At 46.1% G+C, this 20263-nt stretch overlaps 1 protein-coding gene across 1 annotated transcript in view; it reads right to left on the bottom strand.

Moving 5' to 3' along the window:
* The window catches only part of PRDM16 (PR/SET domain 16), a gene marked incomplete at its 5' end in the record, with an annotated part of 172859 nt that overhangs the window by 89117 nt on the left and 63479 nt on the right, over window positions 1-20263 (bottom strand). The window contains one exon of the mRNA XM_081341093.1: window positions 3852-4201. Coding sequence (XP_081197219.1) covers window positions 3852-4201 — 350 coding nt within the window. The remainder of the gene's footprint in view (window positions 1-3851; window positions 4202-20263) is intronic.

The raw sequence follows: 20263 nt of genomic DNA, 5'->3' as shown, positions 1-20263 counted from the left end.
ACTTCCTCTAGCCAAATAAATACAGTGCGATCGTAGGATTTAACCTGGTGTCCCGATCTTCCTACGTGTGGATCTGCGCGAGAGCTGGGATGGCTTTTTCCTGGTTTGGGGTTTGGTTTTCGAAAAAAATCCCCCCCCCCAGGGCTGCAGAGGGAACACACAAGGTGATTTATTTCGGGGTGCCGTGACTTGGACGTGTCAGCGAGCAAGGGAGAAATAGTCTCATGCAAAGAAAGGGGGGGAAAATGACTTTGGAGAAATGCAATCCCATCACGCAGGAGAATTGGAGGGTTAAGGGGGAGTCCCCCTTTTTGAGGGGGTGATGTTTGGATAGAGGGTTGGGGGGGGTTTTGGCAAGGAAAATAAAAGTTTCAGATGGTGGAACCAGGACGGTTCCTAAACGAAATGGTTTCTGTTTACCACCCGACGAGCATCCTCGCCAAAGACGGCAGCCGATGGTTCTGGTGGAAAAAGCATTGGTTTGAAAGTATATGTTTAAACTGAGGGCCTTAATTAATTTATTTGTTTGTTTTATTAAATTTATATACCGCCCTATTCCCGTAGGACTCAGGGTGGTTTACAGGGAAAATTAAAAGCATAACATACAAAATTTAAAATCAGTTAAAACAATTAATTAATTCAAGACCCTGAAATTTAAAACTAAAACCCAATTAAAAATGAAAACCCCTCAGTCTGGGCCAGACAGCTCGAAGAGCCAAGTTTTCAAGCATTTAATTGGACATTAAATGCTTGAAAACACAGAATGTGGGATCATAGGACCTGGAAAGGGCACGCTGGCTGAGGAATTCTGGGAGTTGAAGTCCACAAATCTTAAAAGGGCCAAGTTTGAAGAGCCCTGCTCTCAAAGGAGGCAAATGACCGGCCGGCCGCAAGGAGTATAAACCCCTCCATTCCCCACCATCCAGTCAGAACTGAAGAAGCTTCTTGGATGGGAAGCAAAAGGTCTTCAAAGGAAAAACAAGAAAGTCCAGTTGCCTCCTGGGGGAAAAAAACACCTTTGAGACCGCCATCTGACCCCCACACGGCCCATCCATCCCTTCTGCACTTTTCCGGAAGACCCTTTAGCCACGTTGGATGGGTATTTGAGCAGTTGCTCTTCCAACAGACGGAGAGAGTCCGTCCCACTGAACTTCATGGGGTTTACTCCTGAGTAGAGGTATATAGAGGACAGCTTCCAACATCACAGTCAAAACCAGCTTCTTGCAAACGCAAGAGAGAAGAAAGACTGCTGGTTTCAAAATGCATCTGTTCAATTGGTTGTGAACTGAATGTTGGGAAAATTCAGCGTTCGCCTCCCAGCCTTCTTCTATTATTATTATTATTATTATTATTATTATTATTATTATTATTATTATTATTATTATTATTATTATTATTATTATTATTATTATTATTATTATTATTATTTCTTCATTGGTTGGTTCCAGTGCAACAGTGCCTCATTTCCAAAGAAAGGAAAACATTGGCCTTCTCTTTGGCCTTCACGGATCCCACTTGGGTCTCGTGGTGTGTTTTGTGAGTAGAAACGGTGGAGCGTGGCGGGGGGGGGAGACGAAGTCCAGGAATATGCTTCTAAATGTGATCACCTGCTCTTTAAAAAAGCAAACGAGCATAGAGATGGCTATGAAGCCTCTGTGTGTGTGTGTGTGTGTGTGTGAGAGAGAGAGAGAGAGAGACAAGGAACAAGCTCATTTGTTGATCTTTCAATAAATTAATGCTTTATGACTGGCTTTGCCCAGTGCAGGGAGTGTATTGTGGCTAGGAATCGCTGCTCATGGGAACTGTTTTCGCAGAGCGCGCTCCGGTTTCCAAACAGGCTGGCCAGCTCCAGAAGCTGGCTTAGCTTTTCTTGTGTCCCCGGTGACGGTCCCGCAGAGGAGCAACAAGCCACACACAGAGGCTTCACTTATTATATTTGAAAGATAAATATTTTCAGAGAGGGAGGAATATAGAGGCTGCTGTGCCGAGGATCAGCTTCCATGTTGATCTCAGCCCAGATGGATGGCCTAGAATTCTAGTAAAATGCAAGAAAGGAAGAAAGGAGGGAAGGAAGGAAGGAAGGAAGGAAGGAAGGAAGGAAGGAAGGAAGGAAGGAAGGAAGGGAAGGAAGGAAGGAAGGAAGGAAGGAAGGACAGAAGAAGGGAGGGAGGAAAGAAAGAAAGAAAGAAAGAAAGAAAGAAAGAAAGAAAGAAAGAAAGAAAGAAAGAAAGAAAGAAAGAAAGAAAGAAAGAAAGAAAGAAAGAAAGAAAGAAAGGAAGGTGGGAAGAAGGGAGGGAGGGAGGGAGGGAGGAAGGAAGGAAAGGTGGAAAGGTAGATGAGTAGATAGATAAATCTTAGGTTTCTCAACCTTTCCTCCTCTTTCTAGCTCCCCAACTGACGCCTTGAGTTCCTTTGGAGACGCCTTCCTTCGTTCCGCAAGGAGCTTCCGCAGAGCTCACCAAAAACACACATGGCTTGTGCAAATCCAAGAATTCCAGAATTTCCAAGGCCTTGAGAGGGGGTGAAAGAAGAGAGCAACAAGAAGGGTAGACGTTTCCACCGACCACTCCGGGATGGGGGGAGGTCTTCCTCAAGCATTCCAGCAAGGAAGAGGTTGGCTGCCAAAGTGTGAGCAAGCAGCCAGAACCTCAGAGGTATCTTTGTTCACTGCCGGATTGGGAGAACCGGCCCAGGGACCTCGTCCAAGTTCCGGAGGAAAAACATTTGGATTGCGTCGATCTAACTTATTTGTCTAGCTAGCCCATCGTCTCTTCACTCGGGGATGGGGGAGAACAGGCAAAACTTGAGGATTGGTTAAAGGTAAAGGTAAAGGTTCCCCCGCACATGCGTGCTAGTCGTTTCCGACTCTAGGGGCCGGTGCTCACCTCCGTTTCAAAGCCGAAGAGCCAGCGCTTGGCCGAGGATGTCTCCGTGGTCATATGGACGCCATGACTAGACGCCAAACGCGCATGGAACGCCGTTACCTTCCCACCGTAGTGGTCCCTATTTTTCTACTTGCATTTTTATGTACTTTCGAACTGCTAGGTTGGCAGAAGCTGGGACGCGTCACAGGCGCTCACTCAGAAATTAAGGAGGGCAGAGCGACAGAATCACTGTGTGCAAAAGCCCGTCAAAAAGTGGAAGTCAAGAAGTCAGGAATAGGTCACAAAAAGACCCCTCTTCAAATCCAAGATACGTCACAGCTTTCAGAGGAAATGTCATATTTTACCACAGTTTTATTGATTCGTTCGATTTTTTTTTAATCCCACCTTTATTACTTCATAAGCAACTCAAGGCAACATCTGGTTCTTGATTTTAAGGTGATAACTGATCACATTTGCAACGGCCTTACTGGAGGATGTCTGAATGGGCTAATTTTACACAAATCCAGTTGCCTTTTGAAAAGAGGAGTGGGAAGCACCTTTGGGACAACCATGGCCTGGATAACTAAGAATCTCCAGAGACATAAACCGTTGTTTGCAGCACCATGGAAAGCTCCCTATGAAGAAGACCCAGCATACAAGAAGGTGAAGATGACTCAAGGTGCTATTAGTTCAGCCCACTTAGATCTGGCCACCCCTGCCTGGCTGAGGAATTCTGGGAGTTGAAGTCCACAAGTCACCCAAGGGCCAAGTTGGAAGACCCCTGGCCTAGGATCTAAGAGTTGCAGGTTGCTGTGCATCTGAAGGAACTTCTGACACACGGGTGAAGTGGTAGCCACCACCACAAAGACATATCCTCGCCGTTGCACAATGTGGCACCAACATAACACCCCCTTCTCTCTTTATGGTCTCCCGAAACTCAAGGTCCGTGCTTACGGCAACCTCGCCCTCCACGTCAGAAAATCTTACCTCCCATCCGAAATTGGTCTCCTTCAACGTCGTCCTGGGAAAAGTCAGGTAGGGCCCCAACCTCTCTCCAACTTCCAGCTTCTTTTTGGTCCAAATGCCCAGTCCGGCTCCCGGAACGGAGGATTCCCTCAGTTCAAAGTCAGGTGGGATCGGGATATCGTCGGGAATGTAGACAGGGGCCTCGTATGGGGAGCCTTCTTTGGGATTGAAGTCCTCGCCCGTGGGGAAAGGGGAGGGGGGTCCGACACGTATGGGAGACAAGACACTGTCTTCTGTCTCCTCCTCTCCGCTTTCGCCAGCGAGAAGCTCTGCCTCAGTTTCATACATGTTGGTCACAATTTCGTGGTCGCCTTTGAAAGGAAAACACAAGAAAAGAATTATGAACACCTCCGGTTGAGGTTCTTCACCGGACTTGCCGTAGAAGATCCACAGAATTGCAGCTTTATGGAAGTCACCTCCAGAGCCATCTGGTCCAACCCTTTAGTCACACCACAGCAACGAGCTGGCCTCCTGTAGAAGGGAGCGGGTTCGAATCCCACATACACCCTATCCCAGCATCCTGGGGGGATGCTCAAATTAAAAAAAGGGAAAAAGAGAGAGAAAGAAAAAGAGAGAGAAAGAGAGAGAGAGAAGAGAGACAGAGAGAGAGAAAGGGAGAGAAAGGGAGAGAGAGAGGAGAGAAAGAGGGAGAAAGAGGGAAAGAGAGAGAGAGAGAAGAGTGAGACACACACACACATACACACACACACAGACAGAGAGAGAGGGGGGGAGAAAGAGGGGGAGGAATGCAATCATAACCCCTTTGCAAACAGACCAGAACGGAGAATTCTTAGGCCCTGTTCTCCATTCAGCACACGAAAGCTTCCATGTTTTTTTTTTTAAAGCAAAAAGTCCTGCCGCTAAAACATTTATTTAATTTAGGCGCATTCAGAGGAATAATTATTAGGTTAGAAGTGGGCGTAAGATATCTGGGTTCTTTCTTCCACCGATTTGTCCCTTAGGTTCACAAAAGCCGTTTCTTTCAGGCACAGGCCTTTGGGGAGAAGAGCAGGGGGCGGGGGGGGGGGTGTCTGCAAGTGAAAAAAACCCCTCCAGGAGGAAAACGTAGACACATAAATGGGACAGAGGCAAAACAAAAGTAAAATCGCAAGGGGCAATAATTAACTGAATTAGTCCAAGTTGGTGACCACATCAAGTTAGCGGTAATTTGAGTGTGCCCCACTAAGTTGTGGTGGCCTACAGCAGCGAGGAACGTCCAGCGTTCAACAGGACTGGGGCTGAGGTTGGCCCTTTATTGTGACTTTTTTCTCCCCCCATATAAAGCGCACACCCATGCAGTCGGGCTAAATAGCTTTAATATCGGAAAGCCAGCCCCCCCCTCCCCAACCTCAGAACAATTAGGAAATTAGCGTGATTATTTTAGCAGGCTGCAAATGACTGAATTGCAAAGAAAGGTCATTTGTTCAAGAGGTTTAGTTACTACCCATGTCTGCCTTTTTTAAAAAAAAACACAAGTTGTAGTAGGACAAAAATTAGCAACTGTCTGACAAGGCTGCGAAGACGATGGTGGGTATCTTTGGTATTAGAATGAGGGAGGGAGGAGGCAGAAGCGGAAAAGGGGAAGGAATAAGAGGAGAAGGAGGAAAGAAGAGAAGGGGACGAGTAAAAGGAGAGAAGAGGAGGAGGAAGAGGAGGAGGAAGAGAGATGGTGGAGGAGTAAAAGGAGAGGAGAGGAGGAGAAGGAGAAGAAGGAAGAGGGAAGAAGGGAAGAAGGAGGGAACGAGGAGAGGGAGGAGGAGGAGGAGATGAAGAGGGGGGAGGTCATCTGTGTTCAATGGAGGATTTGCTTTGGGGGGAGAGAAGAAAGAGAGAAGGGAGTGGAGGGGGGGCGGGAAAGGAGGCAATCCTGCTTACACAAACATGGCCCCAGAAACAGGCTTTTCAGACGCATTATTTGCCATAATCCCAAAAATACTTGTGGTTTCAATAAATGTTTGTCCTCTGGGTATTAGCGAACCAAATTATTCCCCACTCTGCCATTAGCCTCGTGTGTGTGTGTGTGTGTGTGTGTGTGTGTGTGTGTGTGTGTGTGTGTGTGTGTGAAAGGTGCCTCCTTCAAAAGCAACATTTGCCTTGAAAGAGGCTTTTATGAATGGTGGAGGGAGCTAGATAAGCTAGCTAGATAAGCGGGGGGGGGACATGAGAGGAGCCTTCCAATATTGAAGAGGGGGGGGGTCCAACCTCTTCCCCAAAGCCCCCGAAGGCAGGACAAGAAGCCACGGATGAAAACTGATCAAGGAGAGAAGCAACCCGGAACGAAGGAGGAAATTTCCTAACAGTCAGAAGAACAATTAACCGGTGGAACAACCTGCCTCCTCCGGAAGTTGTGAATGCTGACAACGCTGGAAGATTTAAGAAGAGACTGGACAGCCATTGGCCCGAAATGGTATGTAGGGTTTCCTGCCTGAGCAGGGGGTCCAACTCAGGCAGGAGACCCTATATACCATTTCAGGCCAATGGCTGTCCAGTCTCTTCTTAAAAACGTCCAGCTGTTGTCAGCATTCACAACTTCTGGAGGCAAGGAATGGGAGGAATGCTAGAACGGCAAAAGCACACGATGCCACGGGGCATTAAAAAAAACAACCGCTGGGATACCGCAGGATGTCATCCCTCTGGTTATTGATTTTCTTAGTTGCATTTTGTGTCACTCGTCCCCCCACCCCCGGTTTGGTCCTTGGGGTGGGGGGGAGTCAGGTTTCGGATGAGACTTTAAATGTGGTGACATCCCCTCATGTGATGCTTTCGTCCCATCTGTGGCGGGACTCCGGGGGCAGAGATCTGGCAGATAAGCAGAGAACGGGATGTTCACAGGGGGAATTAAAAAAGGAAAGGAGTGGGGGGGGGGCGGGAAAGGGTCTTTTTTTTTTTCCTTTTTTTTGCTCAGGGATAAAATAGCAACAGGCTGTGAATCTCTGCCAGCAGAAAACAGAGAGGCAAAATTATCTGGGCAGCCATGGAGGAAAGCGAAGACGAAGGCAACGAATGATTTGCAAAGAAATGAAGGCGAAGGAAAATGAAGGCCTTGCGCCAATCAAGGCCGGAATACTCTTATAAGAGGGCAGCAATCTTGTTATCCAACTGTGGGGCTTGGGGGTTGGTTTTTTTTTTTTTACTTCTACAGCCAAGAATCAGACAGAAAGCACCTCCAGATCTGCTAGCTGGCCTCTAGGGTGCTGCTTCCTGGCTATTTTTAAAACTCATCGGTCTGAAGGACCCCCTCCCCGATTAATGTGCAGGCTGTGCAATTTGGAGAAGCATTTACCTGCCCCTGTGAAATATTCCACGGAGTTCTAGGCTTAAGAGGAGTAAAAGGAAATCAATCAAGAAGGGAAGGGAAGGGAAGGGAAGGGAAGGGAAGGGAAGGAAAGGAAAGGAAAGGAAAGGAAAGGAAAGGAAAGGAAAGAGAGGAAAGGAAAGGAAAGGAAAGGAAAGGAAAGGAAAGGAAAGGAAAGGAAAGGAAAGGAAAGGAAAGGAAAGGAAAGGAAAGGAAAGAATGGAGGGAGGGAGGATGGAGGGAAGGAAGGAAGGAAGGAAGGAAGGAAGGAAGGAAGGAAGGAAGAAGTGAGGAAAGAAGGAATAAACAACTGGATCAAACAGAAACCATAAAGCAGAAGTGAAACCAAAAAAAGGAAAAAAAGCACTCGATATCCAGGTGAAACCCAAATAAATAAAGATGACGACAAACGGTGAAAATGAACATGCTTAGTTTTTTTTTAGTTCTAAAACTGGAAAATGTTAAATTTTAGTGGGTTTCTCCTCTAAAAGCCGCCAGCAACAGGGCTGGCCTAAGCGAGAGCTTGGCGCTCACAAGACAGAGAAACAATTCAGGGGTAAAGAGGAAAAAAGTTTTATTTTTCTGAAACCCAATTCTAAAACCTCCCGTGCCGTGGGGCAAAAATCAGGCCGCGGCGTTTTAAGGGAGAAAAAAGAGAGAGAAATTCCACTGAGAGCTTTAATTTTTCGAAAGACAACATTCAGGTGCTTTCTCATATTAAAAAGTTTTCTGCCAGGGGAACGGGGAGTAGTAAGACCTGTAACAATATTTCAAAGTGTTTCTTAATGCACATTTCCCCCCTTTGTAAAACTAGCAGGGAAGCTGCCTAAATACTTCGCTGTTAAATGGCAGTATTATATTTCTGGTAAAAGTTAAGCGTCAGTCAAGCGTCAAATATATTTCTACCCGGAAATCTATTAGAATCATTAAGTGGACCTTTAACTGGATATTATTATTTTTTTCCCCTCCAGCTTTCTTTCAATTTGAACCCCCAGACATGTCAAAGGTGCTTAAACCTGATCGCATTTTAATTCAGCTTAAAAATCTAAACCATTTCCCCCTTCCTTCCCCCATTCAGATTTTGCAAAAGAAATCAGGCTGATGATAAAGGGCTTAGATAAAGCTTCTATGGGTTGCAAAGTACTTGTTACAGATGTACAAGGGAGAATCGGTTTGCAATTTCCCTTTGATCGTGCCACAATTCCTGGTCAGTCCTATTTATGCATTTTGTTTAGGGTTGGATCGGATGTCCCGCGCAAACGTGGATGGGAAGATTCAATATTTCCTTTTTTTTTTTTAAGGAGCAAACATGCACTGCTACTTTTTGCAACACGTTTTTGTGTTTTGTTTTTTAAAAAAGCTGGATATATTTTATCAATATAGTCCATTTGGAAGTGCTGAGCTTCCGGTATCTTGAATTTCAGCAAAAGGACTCTATAGCTTTGATCTGCCTTTCTAAGAAAGCCAACCTCATTCATTCCAGTAATCAGGATTCTCGCCTCTGCCCAAGCCCCAGGTAAGAGGAACTGAGGATTTTATTTTTTAACTCCTCAGACAAAAACAATAATACAAATGCTTACAAATAAACCATCAAAAATACCCAAACATTATTGGGGGGGGGGGAAAAACTGTGTATAGATTGGAGGGTTGTTTTTTTTTAAAGGAGAGGGTGGAAGAGGCATAGAGTGGGCTATCTGCAAAATGAAGAGATGCATTAAGAGATCACTAAAAGATGCTATTGGTTCAGCAGTTTTTATATGCAATGAAGGATTAGTGCTCTCTAGTCAATGAAACCTGAGAACTCTTAAAGTCCATGGAAGTGGATGAATGAAACAGGTGAGGAAAAAAGAAAAGTCGTCCTAAAAGAGCCAGAATTAATAATAATAATAATAATAATAATAATAATAATAATAATAATAATAAGAAGAAGAAGAAGAAGAAGAAGAAGAAGTAGTAGTAGTAGTAGTAGTAGTAGTAGTAGTAGTTGAAAGGGACCTTGGAGGTCATCTAGTCCAACCCCCTGCTCAGGCAGGAGACCCTATCCCATTTCAGACAAATGGGTGTCCGGTCTCTTCTTAAAAACCTCCAGTGTTGGAGCATTCACAACTTCTGGAGGTTTATTAATGCCTTCAGTGGTTCCTGCGACAGAAGCCAAGCTGTGTCTCCCCTTTTACAAGTTCCGAGTCTTGGCTCAAGTCAAAGAGGGCGAAATGACTTTTCTCCCGCCTTCTGAATTCTCCATGAGTTTTGGGCCCTGAGCAAGCCGGCCAATTTTGCAAAAAAAACAACAAAAAACTTGCAAAAAAGGTGAGTTCGCTTCTAGAGGATTTATTAGAAGGGCTGGGATTGGATGGAGCGGAAGGATTTTAAAGTGGCAAAACTGGCAAGCGTGCCATCTCGGGTTCAGTGTGAAGAGGAGGAGAGAGAAGCTGACACGCTGGATTTGTTCAAGTTGCTAGGATATGTGGTGTGTGAGTGCGTTTGTGCGGGCTGTGGGTGTCGCATTATTTCGGCCCAGAATAGCAATGTTCTGTGCCGCAGTTAGAGAAACGTTTCAAGTCAGGAATGACAATCACTTGGGCTGCCAGGCTGGAGAAAGAATTGGGAGGGCAATCCTTGGGGAAAAAAAGAAAAGAAAATTAAAAGAAACTCATTACCAGCTTGGAGGGGGGAAAAAAACCTTTTGAAATGATGCACACAGATACACAGAAGAGAGAGAGAGAGAGAAAGAGAGAGAGGGAGGAAAAGAAACGGGGGGGGGGGAAGCCATCAAACCATTTTGTTTCCTCTGGCAGCTTTGATAATGGGAGGAAAAAGTTTTGAGAATTTTCTTTCAGGTGCCCTTGCAAGGAAATAATAGCAGAGGGGAAGAAAAGAGAGGGCAAACGGGGGGGGGGTGTGAAAAGAGGGAGGGGGCAAAAGAAAGAAGATACACTGAATCTCAGGTTTAAGGAAATTTCCCAATAGAAGGAAAAGTCTCAAAAGGGGGGGGGGAGTTGTGTTGCGCTTCCCACAAGAGTCTTCATTAACAGATCACGCAAAAAGATGCCTTTTGTGGGGGGGGGGAGAGAAAGAAAGACGAACGCTGGCCCTCCAGATTTCGGGGTGGGGGGAAAGAAAGGAAGAATTAATGTAAGTCTCCCATCCCCAAGAAGGAGGTGGGGGGGGAAAACTTCATTGGCAACCCCGAATCCCTGCCAAGCGCAAAGCCCAAAGTTGTTTTGTGTTACCTTCATTGACATTCCTCTCACACCCCTTTCCCGAGGTGGGGAAACAGGAGTTTCTTGGCACGGTTGCGGATTAAAACCACCCAAAAAAGGGGGCTCGCCAACATGTTACAGATGACCAGGAATAATTGATATTTCCTCGGGGGTGCCGGGCCAATGTTACACACACACCCTCCACGCACGCACCCCTCCCAAGGGTTGGGGGAGAAGGCAAGGTCCCCAAATTAAGAGGAAGCCACCCTAGACTTTGCAAAATGAAGAGGGGGGGTGGGGGTTGCAAGAGAAATACTGGAGGGAGGACTGAACCGTGAGGTGGATGTTAAATGCAGTTTTACACACACACACCCCTTTACCCCCAAAACCCCCACGTGGGAAGGAAACATTTCAACCTGGCAATAGCCAGGAGGCTTTTCCCCCAAACCGTCCCACACAGCCCTTTCCAGGGAGTTCCAAATTCACACACACAAACACACACACACAGAGACGCACACAGCTCTTGGCCTGCATCTTGCTGCAAAACTGTGCAAAAAGGAAGGTTTTTCCCTTGTGGGAGGGGGGGGGAAATCTCCCTTTTGAGACACAAAGTTTTTCTCTTTCTGGGTGGGGAAGCAGGAAAGAGGGCAGCGTTTCGGATCCCAGGCTTGGGAAGAAATTGCTGTATTCCTTTTTTTTTTTCCCTTCCCTGTTTTTTCATTCTTCTTTTTAAAACAAAACAACAGCAACAACAACAACAAAACCCCACTGCCACCACCTTGCCTGTACCTTTCTCCGTTCATTTAAACTTTCTGCACGGAGGAAAAACAATGGTTAACTAGGTAGGAAATCTAAAATCAATAACTGTATTGGGAGGGAGGGAGGGAGGGAGGGAGGGAGGAAGGAAGGAAGGAAGGAAGGAAGGAAGGAAGGAAGGAAGGAAGGAAGGAAGGAAGGAAGGAAGGAAGGAAGGAAGGAATTAAAAGCAGGCTGGCTGGGGAATTCTGGGAGATGGGAGTCTACCCACCTAAAAAAGGCCAAGTTTGAAAAACACTAGAGAAGATGATGTTTGAGGTTCCTTCCAATTCTAGAGCTGGGTGGCTTGAATTCAAGAAGTCATTCTAGGATTCACGCCACACAACCAACACACACACACACACACACAGACACAACCCACACACACACACACACAGACACACGAGCTTTGGTTTTAAGCAAAAGAAAAATAATTTCCCCAAACTTATCAACCCCATCAGATGCTTTGCAGTTTCAGCTTTAAAACTCCAAAAGGGGGGGGGAGAAACTAGGTCAACATTCTTTGACCCTTTCCTTTATGGAAGTGGCAATTTTGATCAACCCTGCTTGGCTTGCGGTGATGATTCTCTGGGAGCCCGACCTGGGCCTTGTGTCAAGTGTTTCTTTTAAAAATTACCAGGCAATTACGGCTTAGGTGGTGGTGGAGGAGGAGGAGGACGCCCGATGGGGCTCTTTCAGATCCAGCCCTTATTCTAAACAGCTTTATTTATATGCATATTCTTCCAAGAATTTGTCAGCGGCTCTTACATCCTGACTGCTTCAATAGTGACCCGGGGCAGGCTGGTTGAAATGGCTAATGAAGCTGCTGTGATTTTGATCAGAAAGGAGAAGAAGAAGGAAAGAAAAAAAAATTAATAAAGGGAAAGATGCTGTTCGTTTTTCTCTCTCTTACTCCATCCCTTGGCTAAGATTCATCTCCTCCGGGAGCTAAGGAAAGGAAGCCAAAGAAGGATTGTGGAGCATCCTTCTCTCTCACTTTCTCGCCTTCTTCTCCCCACATTTTAAATCATCATTGACTCCTTGCCACAATCCTGGCCTAAGCACTAGCTAAGCTGACAGTGCTCGTAACTGGACTTTTGATTTTCTCCTTAACTATTCATCACTTGGAAACATCTCGGGAAAAATATAGACTCTGGACCTGGTGCCTGATCTCCCTAGGGAGGAAGCCAGTGGATATTAAGCTGTGATTACATTGGAGGAGAGGAGAGGAGGGGAGAAAAGGAGGAAGAGGAGGAGGAGGAGGAGCAGGAGAGGAGGAAGAGGAGAAGGAGCAGGGGAGAAGGAGGGGAAGGAGGGGAAGAGGAAGAGGAGGAGGAGGAAGAAGAGGAAGAAAAGGAGGAAAAGGGAGGGAGGGAGGGAGGAAGGAGGAAGAGGAGGAGGGGGGAGGGAGGAAGGAGGAGGAAGGGGAGAAGGATTGGATAACCATTTGTCTGAAATGGTCCAGGTTTTCCTGCTCGAATATGGGGTTGGGCTAGAAGACCTCCAAGGTCCCTTTCAGCTCTATTCTGATTGATTGATTGATTGATTGATTGATTGATTGATTGATTGAAATGGCCTAGGGCTGGGGTAGGCAACCTCGGCTCTTTTATGACTCATGGACTTCAACTCCCAGAATTCCTGAGTCAGCTGGCTCAGGAATTCTGGGAGTTGAAGTCCGTGAGTCATAAAAGAGCCGAGGTTGCCTACCCCAGCCCTAGGGTCTCCTGCTTGAGCAGGGGGCTGGACTAGAAGACCTCCAAGGTCCCTTTCCAACTCTGTTAGCCTGTTATTCAAGTCTGCATACAAGTAGTCCAAGCCTCACAATGGTTCATTTAGTGACTGCTCAAAGTTACAACGGAAGTGAAAAAAGGTGAGTTAGGACAGTCCTTCAACTGTGTGAACGTTGCACCCTCCCCCTGGTCACTGAGGGAACACACACACACACACACACACACAAACAGCAAACCCGTGAAAGGGAAACCGGTCCTCCCCCTCACCGGCCACTTTCTCCCGCAACTGTCATAAAGATGTTTCGAGTTTGAACTCTCGAATAAAGCGAATTGAATTCCACGAAGGAAGACGGCCCCCCAACCCCTCCACGTGCCCGTTTAGTGGTTTAAAGGGGGGGGAGGGAGGGGAAAAAAATTCATTAATTTTTATTAACAGGGAGCGCCATTTGTTCCCGGTGACAATATTTGACTTGTCGGAATGATTTTCCAGCCCTGCCACGAGGTGCCTGCTCCTTCCATACATCACTCGATTACTTCGCCAACGGACGGAGTTGCAGTCATTAGCCACTGAATTAATGACGGTGCGGAGCGCGATTAATCACGCTGACAAAAGCCTGAGCCAGCCACTGACCTGCGTGGGGCTTGGCAGACCCGAGGTGAAGAAGAGGGAAGGGGTTTTCTGCTCCCCACCCCTGCCACCACCCTGCCACCACCCTCGCTGCCAAAAGGGCCACCGTGACTGGCAGGAGAGGGTTCGTTCATTTATTAATTATCTGCAGGGCTTTTTTTTTTTGTCATAGAACGCTCAGAACGGAGTTCTGGCACCTTTTTTGGATGGAACCTTGTAGGGTAGGCAAGGTGGGTTGTATGACATGTGTGAGTTCCGGCACCTTTTTGTTTTACAAAAAAAAAGCACTGATTATCAGATTTATCTCAAAGGGCCGGAAGAAAGGTTAGCTAGCAGGGCGTGGCGCCAGATTATTTTTTTAAAAAAGATGCTTGAGATCCTAGAAAGAGCGCAAAGAAGACCAACAAAGGTGATGAGGGGACTGGAGGCTAAAAGAGAGTAGAGTAGGGTAGGGTAGGGTAAGATAGAAAAGGAGAAGAGAAGAGAAGAGAAGAGAAGAGAAGAGAAGAGAAGAGAAGAGAAGAGAAGAGAAGAGAAGAGAAGAGAAGAGAAGATATGGAATAGAATAGAATAGAATAGAATAGAATAGAATAGAATAGAATAGAATAGAATAGAATAGAATAGAATAGAATAGAATAGAATAGAATAGAATAGAATAGAATAGAATAGAATAGAATCAGAATAAATATGGAATAATAGAATAGAATAGAATAGAATAGAATAGAATAGAATAGAATAGAATAGAATAGAATAGAATAGAATAGAATAGAATAGAATAGAATAGAATAGAATAGAATTCTGCAAGATTTTTTTTCAATTCCTTTTCCAGGCCAGGCCTATTTTCCCCTTTAACTCTGTAGAATAATTCTCTACCTGGTTCTCGTTACTTACTTTTACCACTTTAATTCCTCTTTGTTAAAAAGAGAGAGAGAGAGAGAGAGAGAGCCCAAAATTGCTGCAAGGGAAACAGGCTTCAAAAATCCCTGATTTCCTGTTAGCTAACTGGAATCAGCCGAACGGGAGGCGAGAGGCGCTTTCCACTTAATGCTGTTCCTTCGATACGGCAATAAACGAGACTTGAAAAGAGAATTTTTGAAACAGACCTACAGGGAATCCGCACCCTGATGCAGGGGTCCCCAAACCATGGGCCACAGCCTACTACCGGGCCGTTGCTACTTGGCCACTGGGCCGCGTGAAGGGACGGCCAGCGCACACACGTGTGTGTGTGTCTGTGCATGTGCCCCCACCCCCTTGTGCTAGGATCTCTGCCCTAAGGTGAACTGGGAAGGGCTGATCCGGCTGTCCCCCCATTGATGGACAAAGCAAAAAGAATGTGTGTGTGTGTGGGGGGGGGGGTTTACGATTCTTCGACTGACTTTCTAAAAGTTTTTGAAAAAGGCCGTCGCTTCCCGGTCAGGCGTCCACTTGACCCACCAGAGTGGGGAGGCTGGGAATATGCGGGGTCCTTGCTTTTATTGTTTGTACAGGTAGTCCTTGACTTAAAGCAAACTTCATTTAGCGACCGTTCAAACGTCCCGACGGAACTGGAAAAAATGTGAGTTAGGACCATTTTTTCCCACTGTTGCAGCATCCCCGTGGACCCCCGATCGGGATTCAGACGCTTGGCCACTGACTCGTGTTTATGACGGTCTTGCAGGGTCCCGGGATCACGTGAGATCCCCTTAACAACTGCAGGGATTTCACTTCACAACTGTGGCAAGATAAGGTTGTGAAATGGGGCAAACTCCACTGAGCAAATGTCTCACACGGAGAAAGGGCCGGGAAAATAAAGAAGAAAGCCTGTTTAGCAGGGGAAGAAAGATTGGACAGCCTGAAATGGTCCAGGGTCTCCTGCTTCAGTAGGGGGTTGGACTAGAAGACCTCCAAGGGCCCTTCGGATTGATTGATTGATTGATTGATATGGTCCAGGGTCTCCTGCTGGAGCAGGGGGTTGGACTAGAAGACCTCTAAGGGCCCTTTCAGCTCTAAGTTGGAGCAAAAGACCAAAGAGATGGGGTGCCAAGTGATCTGCTTCCTCCATACCTGACGGAGAGAACTGGGTCGGCCCCGGGGACAAGCCACAATCTAACTACATGGATGGGGGCTTAATTTGGCGCTCTCCCCCCCAACACACACACACACACTTAAACATCGTCTGTTTCCCTCTGCTGTACTCTGCCCCTGTGTGTGCAAATTGGGGATTACCATGTAACCTGATTTGTCAGCCACTGTAATTCCCCCCTCCCCACCCATATGCTTTTCCTTTCCACGCACTTATTTAAATGGCTTTCCCCCCCTTTTTTTTGCCTTGCCATTTAACTGGGTTTGTACTTCACCCAGCGGTGCATGTAAAAACAAAAACATTTGTACGTTACCCAGACTTTTCAACTTCGGCTGTTGCTCTTGCACACATTGTTCGTATTAACAGATCTTCCCCTTTGTCTGAGCTAAACGCCCGCCCGGCCCAACTGCAACAGCTTCATTAACATAAAACCACATGCTAATGGGAAGCAGGGCTGTTTAATGGTTTATTTTCTTATTATCTTACGATATATTTCATCTCTCCTTCCCCGGCTGCCCTCTGCCTCCACTGCTACTACATTCCTTCTTCAATTTCACGGGGTTCCTGCTTCCAATATTAATCCGGCTCAGCCAGAGATCTGATAGAGAACAGGGCCAAAGGACTTCACTGCTGGTAAAATAAGGGGTCTTTCTTTCTTTTTTCTCTTTCTTTCTTTCTTTCTTTCTTTCTTTCTTTCTTTCTTTCTTTCTTTCTTTCTTTCTTTCTTTCTTTCTTTCTTTCTCTTTCTTTCTTCCTCCCTCCCTCCCTCCCTCCCTTTATTTTTCTTCCTTCCTCCCTCCCTCCCTTTCTTTTTCTTCCTTCCTTCCTTCCTCCCTCCCTCTCTCCTTTCCTTCTTTTTCTTTCCTTCCTTCCTTCCCAAAAATCTTGGGCCAGTCACTCCCTCTCTGCCCTAAAAAGGAGGCAATGGCAGGGACTAGTCCAGGCAGTTGTGATGTCAAAAAGTGACTGGAAGGCACACAAACACATATTCACATCCCTCCCTCGGCCCAGCCAACCACCTTAAAACAAAATCAGCGAACTGTCATTCGGGCAGCTCCCAGGCCTGTGGACTTCAACTCCCAGCATTCCACAGCCAGAGTGGCCGTTCGCTTAGAATTCTGAGGGCTGAAGGCCACAACCACAAGCCACGATTCACTTAACAACCGAGTGACTAACTTAACAACTGCAGGTTTTCACTTAACCCCGGGGGGGGGCAAGGAAGGTGGTAACATGAGGCCAAAACTCATTTAATCACTGTCCCACTTAGTCGTAAGTACTTCTCTCCGGACTTGTTTTATCAGGCTGTTTCTTCCCTGTTCCACCAAACTGCAGCCGAGGGACAGAGTATAAATTTTCTTTTTTCCTGTTCTCTTCCCATCTACTTTTCCCTTAGTGTTAATTTAAAAAAAAAAAGTTTGCAATCTAAACATTACCAGTTGCTACTGATCTGAAATCCACACCAGGATGCCTTTTGGCTAAATAAGCTTGCAAGGAATAAACAAGCCTGCATCCTGCATTGGAGAAGGGGAATTAAAACAATTAAAACAAAAAATCACACACAAAAGAGCTCAAGCTTTAGAGGGCTGGCTTTTTCCATCTTCTTAAAACACACACACACACACACACACACAGAGAATGACAGAACAAGGAGAGAGAGAGAGAGAGAGAGAAAAGAAAGAGAGGAGAATGACAGAACGAGAGAGAGAGAGAGAGAGAGAGAGAGAGAGAGAGAGAGAGAGAGAGAGAGAGAGAGAAAAGAAAGAGAGGAGAATGACAGAACGAGAGAGAGAGAGAGAGAGAGAGAAAAGAGAGGAGAATGACAGAACGAGAGAGAGAGAGAGAGAGAGAGAGAGAGAAGAAAGAGAGAATGACAGAACGAGAGAGAGAGAGAAAAGAAAGAGAGGAGAATGACAGAAAGAGAGAGAGAGAGAGAGAGAGAGAGAGAGAGAGAGAGAGAGAGAGAGAAAGAGAAAAGAGAGTCCCAATCTTCCCTGACCATCTTTGTGTAACCTTGTCTCCTTCCCCAACGCCAGCCAGCGTAATGCATTTCTTTAAATTAATAATGCGTAAAAGGAGATTTACGCTGCCTGGCTAAAATATTATGGGGTGCCTTTTTTTTCTTTCCCCCCCCCCCTTTGCTTTTTATTCATGCATTTGTCACTGTAGTCTCTAATGGAGGTGCTGGGCCGAGGGGATAAATAATGAAGAGTCTACCGTAATCTGGAGCCATTTGCAAATTCATCACCGATATTCTTGGGGAAGGTGCGGGAAGGACGATGAAAAATATGCCCCGGCCGCTTATATATGGCATCGATTTGCCCAATCCCATTTATTTAGAGAGCCCCACTCCGAGCTGGGTTCACACGTGAACCGCAGAATAGCTTTTTCCTTCCCTGTCCTGCCTCCCTTTCTCCTCGCCCACCTTGCCCAGTTTAAAGTGGGCGGCGATTAATTAATTGGTTGGTTTCCTTCCCAAATTGGGCGGCGGGGGGGGGGGAGAAACTCACTTAACCAATGTCTCGTTTGGCAACGGAAATTTGTGGCTCAGTTGCAGTCCTAAGTTGAGGACTACCTGTATTTTTTTTTCCAGGAGGATTTCTGTGGGAGTAGGACAGGAACGACGAGGCAGAGAAAGCCCATTCCAGCTCTTGGTTTCTGGAGCATCTTTCTTAAAATGCACATTTCTCCCCCCCCCCGGCCCCCATAACTAGACACAAACCAGAAGACGTTTTGCAGGCCAAACCCCATAATTTAGGAGAGTTTTGCTATGCGGCTTGCAACGCAAACAACGCATACATTAAGGAAAGCTGCTCACAAAAGGGACTTAGCTGGGGAGGGAGAAGGCTTGATGGGCAGTGCCTTATGGGAGACGGGGTTGGGGGAGTACGTGTGAAAGAGTCAGGAAGACAGCCCTGTAGAAAATGGGAAGGAAGAGGCGCTTCTGAAGGGGAGGAGGACACAGCGACACAGAATAACCGCGTTGGAAGGGGGGGGCTGGAGGTCATCTAGACCAACCCCCTGCTCAAACAAACAGCAGACTCTATGCCATTCTAGACAGTCCAGTCTCTTCTTAAAAGCCTCCAGTGATGGAGCCCCCACGAGACCCCAAACTGTTTGTGATGATCCACAACAGTCAGGGAAAGAAATATTTGTTGGAAACTAGAAAAGTCCAATGCCATTTCCAGCCTCCTTAGCATCTCCTGTATCAACTTCCCTTTTTCCATGAAAGGCTGGCAAATGGGACCATCCAGGATAGGCCAAGCTGAAGTAGATAAATCCATTATATTCCGCTCCTCCCCACTACATTCTATTCTATTCTATTCTATTCTATTCTATTCTATTCTATTCTATTCTATTCTATTCTATTCTATTCTATTCTATTCTAATTCTATTCTTCATTCCTTCTATTATTCTATTCTATTCTATTCTATTCTATTCTATTCTATTCTATTCTATTCTATTCTATTCTATTCTATTCTATTCTATTCTATTCTATTCTATTAATTCCATTCTATTCCATATTCTATTCTGGATTCAAGGCTATTCTGTATTCTATCCTGTTCTGGAATCTATTCTGGATCCTTCTCCTCTCCTCTGAATGATTGAGAATCTCCACGGACATTTAGCCATATAACCGCAACAGAGCATCCCAACAACCCAACTTTTCTTTTTCCCGGCTGAGCACATTTTGCACGTAGAGCATTAGATCACCCAAGGCTCCGAAAGGCAACAATCTAGTCAGTCCGATGGGCCAGTCAGTTTTATATAAAACCCTTCCCCCCCCGTCCCCCGCCCCCCCCACCGGTTCTTAATTTTGGACCCAGGGGAAAACTGTGCAACCGCACAATTCTGGCGCGTCTTCCTTTTCCCTCTGGTTTAATTCACCCATTTCCTCCAGGGCTTTTAGCAAGGCGTTGTGTTTCTTTTTTTTTCTTTTTTTTCTTTTTTTCGAGATGCTGCCATCCTGTAGACCGGTCGCTACCACTGAGGCCTTGCAAAGAGCCGGGCTCCCAGAGCGGAAACGCCATTTGTATTGAGGAGGAAGGAAAAAGCATAACAGATGGAAGGGCACAGAGTTGGAACAAGTGTGCGGCTCAACAATGCAACAGGTTCCTTTGGCTTGCAAACAAGAGAAAAAGGGGGGGGGGAGCTGCAAAAATCGGCGCACAATGCTGACAAAAATAACAACAAGAAGAAGAATACTGTGAACCATAAGCACAACCAGTTTGGGCAGGAAAGATGCTAATCTGGACCCCGTATTCTATTGATCGCCTGATGGGAAGCCGAGATTCGGACTTTCCCCTCCCTCTCTTTTTTAATTCCCCCCCCCGTTGGAAAAGCATTGCTTTAAATCTCTCCCACACACACACACACACACACACCCGTCGCCCACCGTGATGATAAGAAATAAAGTTTAAAAATGCACAGCTCCAGCAGCAGCAGCAGCAGCAGCAACAATCAAGTTGATCTTCTGAATGAAGGTGCCCCTTGGCTGGCAATGATTTACATCTGATCTGAATCGGCCACACCGTCTCCGATTTCTGTATAAATATCTGCATTTTTCAACAAATCATTTGCAGTTGCAAGGCGAACCTTTCAGGCCAACTTCTTGGCTCTTTTTTCAATTTTCAGCAGTTGAAGGAGAAAATGTTTGTTTTCGGAA

Source organism: Vipera berus (genome assembly GCF_964194415.1).
Source record: "Vipera berus genome assembly, chromosome: 17".
NCBI lineage: Eukaryota > Metazoa > Chordata > Lepidosauria > Squamata > Viperidae > Vipera > Vipera berus.
The sequence above is the reverse complement of the archived record's forward strand: the minus strand, read 5'-3'. Positions and strand labels throughout refer to the sequence as shown.